Below are 10,091 nucleotides of genomic sequence, written 5' to 3'. Positions count from 1 at the left end.
CAGTATTCTACCGAATTCCCCAGATGACCCTCTATTTTCTGATTAATCAAATCAATCAACCTCAGCCTATGGCTTATTACAATGTGCCTGACAAGGCCTGACAAAAGTTAAATTACATAAAGAATGTCAGGGTGGTTAAGAAAAACTCGTCTTGCTTTGTGTTCTTTTATGTCTTATCAACAATTGGCCTTCTTATTGTGCTTAACCACCCTCATCTATGCCAAAAATACTCACCATTAAAGATGTATATATGTTTACACATAGGGAATACATGGGTAGGGTCTGCAAAAGTTTAGTGAGTATCATATTGTTTTAAAAAATATACCCTGTGTAATTCACCATAAGCAAAATTCTGTAAAAAGTCGGCCGATTATGTATTCATTGATACATGATCTAGAGGAAAATAACACCGCCTTCTGGAGTTTAGGACTCCTTTAAAAGATCATGACTCCACTTTAGACTTTTCACCAATCAGCGATTCGAGCAGGATTATGAAAAACATAAAGTCGACCGTCAGATATCCCTTCATGGTAGACACAATTTACAGAGAGGGTATGTAAGAAACACAGTACAAAGAGGACGATCAATAGATCTAGACACAAGGTTTGTTGGCAATCCTCTTTTTGATGTAAAGATAAGAATTGCGCTTGACAAGCTTAAATAGTATCAAAATTTCGATTGGTCGGGTGTACTTTGGCGGAAAGTTTTTGACCTCGTCGTCTTCGAATGCAGGCTTGTCGAGGTGGGTTTCGACAGTGTTCTGAGCACTTGAGTCTCTCAAGCTTGACAATTCTGATATTGCATTCAGGCCTATCCCTCGACAACAACCTGGGACAACGGCTTTAGGCGAACTAGCGTTTGTATGCAGTTAATGAGGCAGTGATGACGCAATATACTTTTTAGCACCATATTTTAATATTCTAAAGTCAGATAATTTTCTAAAATATTTTATAGCACTTTCATTGTTATTCGGTTCACCTTTGCGGCTGTGTATGTACTTGTAGTTATTGTATTCTATAATGCTAAGACTGTAACTATTAACTAGCTGCCTTAAACATATACATGAAAATGTAGCAATATAACAAGCTTTGCTAAGGAGTTCTTCATTTGTTATTCTATCTGTTGTTTTCGCATACATCCTATATGTGTTTATAATAAAGTACAAGCCAGTTTTCTTGGGACGATACATATCTCTATAATACTGTTAATGCAAGAAACCCAAGTTTTCAACAACAAAAAAATGTAAGAGAACGATCAGCAAACTGCCGTACATATGTGTCTATAAAATCTAAGTTTTCTAAAACGGAGATACATGTACATGTACTTTTCAGTACAATGTAAGATCATTAGACTCTAGTTCCGCCACATACATAGCCTAGATGCCAGGCGTTGTTAAATCTAAGCTTTAGTATGGCAAGACCAGGAAGCGACATAGAGAGCGTTGTAATAAAACGGCTGGCATCCAGGCTACCAGACACACTATAAAGGTAATGTTACCAAAAATTGGGAAGCTCCATGATTCAGTTTAACTTTGCCCTTTTGGTCACTGATTAATAGTCATGTATATGTATTTTCTAAAATGACAGAAATAGCAGACTAACACGTGGAATGCTCTGTCTTATTAACCATATAGGCCAGCTAGGCACAGAAACGATAAATCTCCAAGATGTTGGGAGGGAGCATCGCAATATCAATGTTTTGTGTAAGTATTGATTACTGTAGTTAGATGGAAAATGTTACAATCCTTTCCTCCAAACATCAGCTTGGGTCGACAAAGTTCAGTTAGTCCTAAAAAAGGTTATCATAAGGAAAAGGGAAGATCATAATACTGTGTGTTATTATTGCATACAGGGCAGTGAAAAATGTTCTGATCTTTCCTACTACAACCTGCTTGGGTCTCTTGCTATATCCATATGGTCAGGCAAAGTCCTCTTCACACTGTAAGAAAAGCTTGCAAACATTCATAGTCTTCTTACTCATAGTCTTCTTACAAACAGACCTGCCAACAAGGGAACAATCTGCAGTTTTGGAATTAAAGTGCTTAAGGATTGCTTTTCTGTATGCTTAGAGGTAGGCCTGCCAGCCTGAGTACAGTCTGCTGAGGTTGCTTGGGTCGCGTGCCATCTGGATGAGCATGTTGACCTGTCCACTCACACTCAGAACCATCCCCTCCTCCAAACCCTTCAGTTTGTCTTCTAATCTCATTAGAACCTGCAGCATGGGAAAATGTAGTATGAATAACATCAAATGGCTGAAACTGTATACAGTCAGGGGAACAATCAAAATCTGCAACAGTTAGGCCACACCAATTACTTTCTTGGTTAACAGTTTCTTTTTAAATTTTAGCAACAAAAAAAATCATGAAAACAGAAGGCTGGGGTGAAAACTTGCACCTGACCCTGTTCACTCCTTGATACTGTGTGCACAAAGTACAGACTTTCCATTGAGATTCTGTTTTCATGTTGATTTTGGAATTTAGCCTTTAAAAAAAAATCCGTTAACCAAGAAATTAGATTGGTGTGGCCTTACAGTACTGTTAACAGGAATACATGTAGTCTAGAGATAAAACAATATGCTCCCTCAATTGATACTAAGTCTTGTACATTTTTCAGTCAAACCTGTACTACTGGGCATCTCTCTGGTGACCACCTCTACATAAGGACCACCTGGCCATTGATACATTTGTATCATTTAATATAATAGTCTTTATTGCATATTCCTGCTCAGAAGGGCTAAATGCACAGAAGACCACACGTGGTCTGTAAGGAACATAATGTAAAACATAAATTGATAAAATGCTACATTCTAATGCTAAAAACTAAAGAAAAAACAAACATACAAACTGTGGGATATTGCTAAACTAAATGATGATCACCTAGTAGTTTCTTCTCTCTTTTTGAAACATTTGGAAATATGACTACATACTTTGTCCATTATATATTCGTTCTTACATGACATCAGGTATATAAAAGTATCCTGTTTTGACATTTTTGTACATTTCTTGTCTAATTCTATTATCTTAAACAACGATTGCCGCTCATCTTTATATAAGGAACAATCAATTAAAAAGTGGCTTTAATCTTAATAACAACAAGTTTAAAGATGAGGTACAACATTCATGAATTTGTCACAATTCAGTCATCTACAACAGACGACTTTAAAAGACTGTTAGACCTCTCCAACCAACTCTCAACCACAGATGACTTTGCTCACAATTAACTTGCAACCATGGTCTGGGGACGGTTGGCTATGTGTGACATGTATAGGGGCTTTATCCTCAACTAACGGGATTAAAATGCTCAATCCTTTGGTTCAGAAGCACCAGACAATGCACAAATCATACGTAAATATGTTTTAGAGATGCCATATATGAGTAAGAAATATGTGTTTATGGATATTAGGACTTACGATATGTCTATGGATTTATCAGGATTTATTCTGTAATCTGTATCTTTGTTGCACTTTTTCTGACCATTACCTCTTCTCTTAATGAAAAGCAGCCAGCAGCTCAATTCAATTCTTTTATGAATGAATAAAGGAAAGGAAAGTGATCTTGATACAGTTTAGCTCATTGAAGAGCTAATCTTCCACGTGTGGTGACATAGAAGACAGATGCTAAAATGTACAGTATTTACAGGACCTGGTACCTGGTACATTGTACCTTGAAGTTCTCGATAAGCATAATGAACATTGGACCATGGCTTAACGTCCTGTCCTAAGGACTGCGATCCTTTCCGGTAGCGTGCATGTCGGGTGAGCAACACAGCCAGGATCGAACTCGCTGCTTCTAGTTCCAGAGGCAAGATCGCTAACAACTGGACTACGCACGCTATAATAAGGACTCAAATAAACTAACAAACAAACAAATAACAGACCTGTGCCGCCACTTTATTTCTCTCGCTCATGTCTCTGTTCTCATTGCTTGGGCCAGTTGAGTCATTCTCGAAGATTTCTGCAGCGCCGGTGGTGTCAGCGTCGATCTGCTGCAGCTTGAGGGCTTGCATGGGGGTCAGGGTCCACGCATGGAGGGGGTCATACAGCAGGACCTGGAGCACACACAGAGTTGTTAACAGTCAAATCTGTACTAGTGACCACCTCTGCATAAGGACCGCCTAGCCATTGATATAAAGTCTGGCCTGTACAACTGACCACCTCTACATAAGGACCATCTGGCCATACAGTCAAACCTGTACTAGTGACTACCCCAATGTTCCGACTCCCGTGTTCTGACCACATCCCTATGTGCCGATGCCTCTTTGTTTCGACACCCCCATGTTTTGACACCCCTTTGTGCTGACAGTGACACCTCTTTGTGCTGACAGCCCTATGTTCCGACAGCCCTATGTTCCGACAGCCCTATGTTCCAACACCCCTATGTTCTGACAGTGACAACCCTTAGTGCTGACATCCCTATGTTCCGGCACCCCTATGTTTCGACACCCATATGTTCCGACACCCCTATGTTCCAACACCCCTATGTTCCAACATCCCTATGTTCCGAAGCCCCCATACTTAAACACTGTTATACTTCAACACCCGGCCTGGGAACGTAGGTGTGTCAGAACACAGGGTTGTCCCTAGATCACATACCTCCACGATGGTCAGCAGGGCCTCGTGTGAACTTCTCATCACTTCCATTGTCTTTTCACAACATCTGCAAGGAAAAAAAAAACATGCTCGTAAACTTTATATTTGCAGTGACTGTGGATTTGAAATGTATCTTTACTTACAGAATTATTTCAACTGCTTATAGTAATAAGTAAAACAAACCATGAACATAAAAGAACCCAACACACTAAAACACCGTTCTCTACCTGCCACTCCTAGCAAATGGAAATAACTGTGGAAACACAGACAGGAAGACAGACACTCTGATACCAATCATTATGTTTACCTTCACAGAAGGAAAACATTGTTTTTGCTACATTTTTTTTCCTTTTCTTCTCCAAACAAATAACATCAATGACCTGGACCAGATGACTGTCACCATGTTTACTGGTAAAGTAGCAGACACCCTGTGGTGTTCAATTACATGATGTAGCAAGTGGCAGGACAGAGCTGGAGGGGCTGGTCACCATATGTATATACATGATGCATTTGATTAAGATCTATATCAAACCTCCTTGAATAAGCAGAGCAGTAGTTTGTTGGGCGGGTATGGACCATGTGAAGGAAAACATTATGCATTTGCTTGTGTACCCTGGGGGCCAGGCACCGTATATCGGCTAGCCACCAAGCAACGCGCGCGCGCCCAAGCTTTCCCGGCCCAACCTCCCGCTGTCCCCCGAAGACCGACCCCGCCCCACTCTCCGCTGTAAACCCAAGGTCTGCTAGCCATCGGATAGCGGAGTAATCGGATAGCGGAGTTTGGGTCTGAGCGGAGAGTGGGGCGGGGTCAGTCTTCGGGGGGCAGCGGGAGGGTGGGCCGTGAAAGCTTGGGCGCGCGTGCGGGGATCCGATTACGGTGCCTGGACTCCCAGGGTATTGCTTGTGTTACCTTTCTTTTTATTATCATTAGTTATCATTGTCATTATTTATCATTAATAATATAATAGATATTATACCTCCTGAAGACTCCCTCCACCCCGGTCACCCCCATGCCGTGGACTATGTCTCTGGTCAGACGGAAGGGGACAGTCTCTGGGGTGGGCAGCAACTTCCCCTGCTCAAAGGCAATCCCTGAAAAGCGTACAGGCAACAAACAGTACTAAGTGTTCTTTCAAAGTGTCTATTTTACCTACTTTTCCATGTGTCTTATGCACTTTAAAAGGAGTATCCTTTTTAAAAATGCACCGAAAATAGTGTCATTGAAAGTCATATTTAGAAAGACTACCAAGCTAGAGTAGAAACTGAATGACTGATAGAGCATGATGATACAAAACTGTACTCATTACTTGACAAGAATTATCGATTAGCTGCCAACCAAAACATAATGTCAAGATATATATATATATATATATACTTGCATTTCTCAACACACAAGCACACACAAGCAAGTAAGCATATATACTAGCATACAGTGTTACATAAAGGCTCATGGATGTTGCAACAAAGTCACCAGTAACCATCTTAAAACCGAGGTGGGTGTACCTTCTCTGAACTGTGGACATTATGAATTATAAGAAATGAAGGCTGTACCTAAGTCGATGTGTACCAGCTCAGCTGTGTTGGTGTCAATGAGGATGTTCTGACAGTGTCTGTCTCCCAGTCCCAGAACGTACCCAACTAGGCGATACAACAGCAGTCATCAGACTTCAAACAACAACTGGTCTAATGTAAGAGGATTCGCTAAATGGAGTTTAGACCTCTGGGTAATACATTAAAGGAAGGTAGAGCAGTTGTATCCCTCAAAAATCAGAGTTTTGAAAGTTAATCTATTTAGTCATTTCTATATAATTAGTTCATACAACATTACCACAATGTACAGCAACATCTAGTATGCAAAAGTATGACGTAGTTGTGATGTGAGAACTCACTGAAAATCGTGGCTGGAGTTTTTGTAGGCTCGCGAAATTAAGGGAATCATCGTACGGCACGATTATTATGCAAATGTGCTACCGGTAAACAATGTTAGTAAATGTCACTACCAAAAAGATTTTAGCAAATTATGGGTGAGAGTTCTGATTTGCTCCGAGTCACATGTCCTCATAGCAGCATAATAATGGAGTTTGAAAGAGCGAAAATTTGATCTCCATTACACTGTATCTGAGAAATATTTGACTTCTGAAATAATGCAAGACATAAGGACTTAACTTTTAAATGGGGCCAGAAGCCAGATCATTTCGCATAGAAGCCAAAGTATCCAAAGTATCTAAAGCCCACATTGGAGAGAACCCAAGTTAAGGCCACACCAATTTAATTTCTTGGTTAACAGATTCTTTTTAAAATTTTAGCCAAAAAAAATCCTGAAAACAGAAGGCTGGGGTGAAAACTTGCACCTGACCCTGTTCACCCCCTGAAACTGTGTGCACCAAAGTACAAACCTTCCTCTGAGATTCTGTTTTCCTGTTGATTTTCCAATCTAGCATTTTTTCTAAAATTCCATTAACCGAAAATTAAAATGGTGTGGCCTAAGATAGGATGGTTTCCAGGCTAGAAAAAAGAATGTCCACTACCAATAGATGAAGTAGCGACACTCCTGGTGTAGCATAGTCTCCTCTCAAACCAGTCCATGGGGTCCGGCCACTTCTCCATGAAGAAGTGGTGCATCACGGGGTGGAAATGTCGACACACCTCCCTGAACACCCGCAGACGCTCATCAGACCGCGCCCCTCCCTTCTCCTGTAAATCAAATGGTTTCTTTTAGCAATTTAGCCCATTTTCAGGAGCTCATCTAATCTTTCTGGGCATACTGTTAATCACTTAAATATAGCGGCAGGAAAATATAGCAGTTGGGGGAAAATGGAGTAGGTCATGGCACTTAATTTTCACGGTGGGAACAAACATAACTGTCTCAAATATTAGTGATCAAATATTTACGATGATGAAATTTTAGCTGTTGACTCAAGTGACCGTTAAATCAGCTAAGATTAAGTTACAGTTAACAAATCAAGTAGTACATATTTTTCAAGCAGATGTTTCGAAGAGACTGCCCTTTTCTGTGTCAAAGTGCTTCTTCTTTCATCCCAACCAATCGAATCTGGACATTCCTCCAGAATGGGTGTACAAAATGTACATTCCTCTAGGAAAGCGGACATTCCTTGACTTTAAAGCTTACATTTCTCTTGGAAAGCGGATGTCCCTCCATTTGTAAACGTACATTCCTCGGGGATTGGTACATTCCTTCGTGGAAGGGGGAATTTCTCAACGTTTGACAGTCTGAGATCTCTCAATGACCAGGGCTCGAAATACTGGGTGCATGTGCACCCAGTGCACCCAATTTTGGAGCTGTGCACCTAATTTTTTTACTGTGGGTGCACTGGTGCACCCAAATATGTTCGTACAGTTTAATGTGTAAGGTATCACTGCACACTAGTAGACAGCATATTCTTGACATCTAAGTGTAAGAAAATAATAAAATCTTTGTTGTAGTACTTGTTTAAGATTTTGATGTTAGAATTTGAGTTAATTTCGATTTTGAAAGCTTCAAAACTGCGTGCCGAGATCGCGTGCCAAACGCGCATGAAGAGGAACAGTAAGGTTTGTCATTAGGTTTTGCTTACAATAGTTACATTCTACTTTATTTCATGTGGTGCACCCAAAATTTTTTTGGTGCACCCAATTTTTTAGGTTGGGTGCACCAGTGCACCTATTCCCAAAACTGAATTTCGAGCCCTGATGACCTTTCAATGGTTGGAATGGTTGCTCATCCATCCTTAGCTATAGAAACAGGGCTAACAGGAACATGCGATCATCATGCTGAACTTACATGTATTTTCCTCCTGCAGTCCCCATGGTGCCAGTCTCGGGGGTAGTAGCGGGCGTGCGCCCCTGGCTTCCTCGTACTGCCGATGAGATAGTCTCCTACGGACATGGTTCCCTCGCACCACTGTACCAGCCCACTCTGCTTTGACATCGGGATAACCTAGTGTGGAAGAAAATGGTCAGATATCAAATTAAATGTATTAAAAATTGAACAACCTTATATCGTCATAGACCAGTTCTGCTCATTAAACATAAGCTGTGTAAGGTGCTGACATGTTTGAGTCACCTTTTTTGGACACTGGGAAATATCCCTATCTCTGTAATCCAGAAGCAAATTGATCATTGCTGTGTACCATGCTCGAGATGAGGATAGATGAGGAACTCTTTAAAAACAGGAAAAACAGTCAAAAGTGCTGAGTCATCCAACCTGAAGAAGGGCATTTTTCTGTCAGCCAGAGGTTCCCTTGGTCGAATATTGAATCATAATTCTGCTGCACTTAAGAGGTGTGGCAATCCTCAAATGCAGGCAGCAGTAAAATATGTTTGCCTATAAGATTGTTGTGTTTTCATCATAATCTCACCTTGTAGGTCCTGATGCTGAGCTTCCTCCTCCTGCTCTCCTCGTCTTTCTTCAGAAGGGAGTCGACCAGCCCGAACACCTGCTGCATCACCGCGTCCTGCCGCAGGTCATCGCGGCCCTGCAGGAAGCAGTTATCATCAGTTTAACATACAAACCACTGCAGTTCCAGAGGAAACTGCTAGGAGGTCTTTACCCCACGAGTTATCAAAATTTTTGATTTGTCTTTTCTTTGAGCATAAAGCCCACTACAAGTATGGCAAAAATCCATTTCTATCTTCTTGAGATATTATGTTGCAGTTTCTTAACACATAAATCAAGAAACTTAAGAAAGAAAGTAATGAATGAAGCAGAGAGCTCTTGAGACGAAATGTATATGTGAGCAGAAGAGGGTCCACAATTATAGTGGCTGCTTGGCTAGGATTTAAAGCCTACAACACGCAGTGCAAGATTGCTAATTAGAGCACAGCCATCTGTCCTTAGCCAATCAGGAGCGGGTATTTTGCTGTTTGAAATCCACACACATGGCCAAAGTTAGTTAGTGCACCTCTCTCCCTGGAGGCAGAGGTGCTTGAACAGAAAGTCTGGCTCTCCATTGGCTGAGACCAGATCCCAGGCTGGTTAAAGCACCTCTGCCTCAAGGGAGAGGAAATAATGGTCACACCTTGGTACTCGCCTGTCACCTCAACTGAACCACAGAAGTAAAACCACATGTGGAGTGGGGATTATTCTAAGAAAAAGAGAATCACTAACCCAAACATTCCTAGGCATATTGTGTTTGTTTCAGTGTATATGTCAAAGTATTTCCCAATATGTATGCTTAGCTTTGCTTTGGACAGATGGCTGTGCTACGCCCTCGGGACGCCAACAACCTCCTTGGGAGGCGGGGCTCTGATATATCCCCACAAACTCGCCCGCCCATCCTTGAACTATTACACAATGATTATAGACCATGCAGTGTCCGAGATAAAACAGTCATTCATTAAATTACATTGAGGTACATGTATGTTAGACATCCAGGTAATAAAATACGCCATAACACAGTTATTCAAGCAACTGGATAAAATTTTGAAACAGACGTTTTAGACAGCATCCACTGTCTTTCATCAGTGACTAAAGGAAAGAACTGGAGAACCAGGTTTTATACCAA

At 41.1% G+C, this 10,091-nt stretch overlaps 1 protein-coding gene across 1 annotated transcript in view; it reads right to left on the bottom strand.

Moving 5' to 3' along the window:
• Window positions 1-893: 893 nt before the first annotated feature.
• The window catches only part of LOC136422419 (serine-protein kinase ATM-like), a 74,949-nt gene continuing 65,751 nt past the window's right edge, over window positions 894-10,091 (bottom strand). Inside the window, exons 54-61 of the mRNA XM_066410193.1 lie at window positions 8,946-9,062; window positions 8,369-8,524; window positions 7,116-7,281; window positions 6,139-6,225; window positions 5,565-5,679; window positions 4,591-4,654; window positions 3,876-4,046; window positions 894-2,211 (exon numbers count right to left, since the gene is read on the bottom strand). Coding sequence (XP_066266290.1) covers window positions 2,065-2,211; window positions 3,876-4,046; window positions 4,591-4,654; window positions 5,565-5,679; window positions 6,139-6,225; window positions 7,116-7,281; window positions 8,369-8,524; window positions 8,946-9,062 — 1,023 coding nt within the window. The 3' untranslated portion in view covers window positions 894-2,064. The remainder of the gene's footprint in view (window positions 2,212-3,875; window positions 4,047-4,590; window positions 4,655-5,564; window positions 5,680-6,138; window positions 6,226-7,115; window positions 7,282-8,368; window positions 8,525-8,945; window positions 9,063-10,091) is intronic.

The sequence above is a fragment of the Branchiostoma lanceolatum genome, chromosome 1 (genome assembly GCF_035083965.1).
Source record: "Branchiostoma lanceolatum isolate klBraLanc5 chromosome 1, klBraLanc5.hap2, whole genome shotgun sequence".
NCBI classification, from domain to species: Eukaryota; Metazoa; Chordata; class Leptocardii; order Amphioxiformes; family Branchiostomatidae; genus Branchiostoma; species Branchiostoma lanceolatum.
The sequence above is the reverse complement of the archived record's forward strand: the minus strand, read 5'-3'. Positions and strand labels throughout refer to the sequence as shown.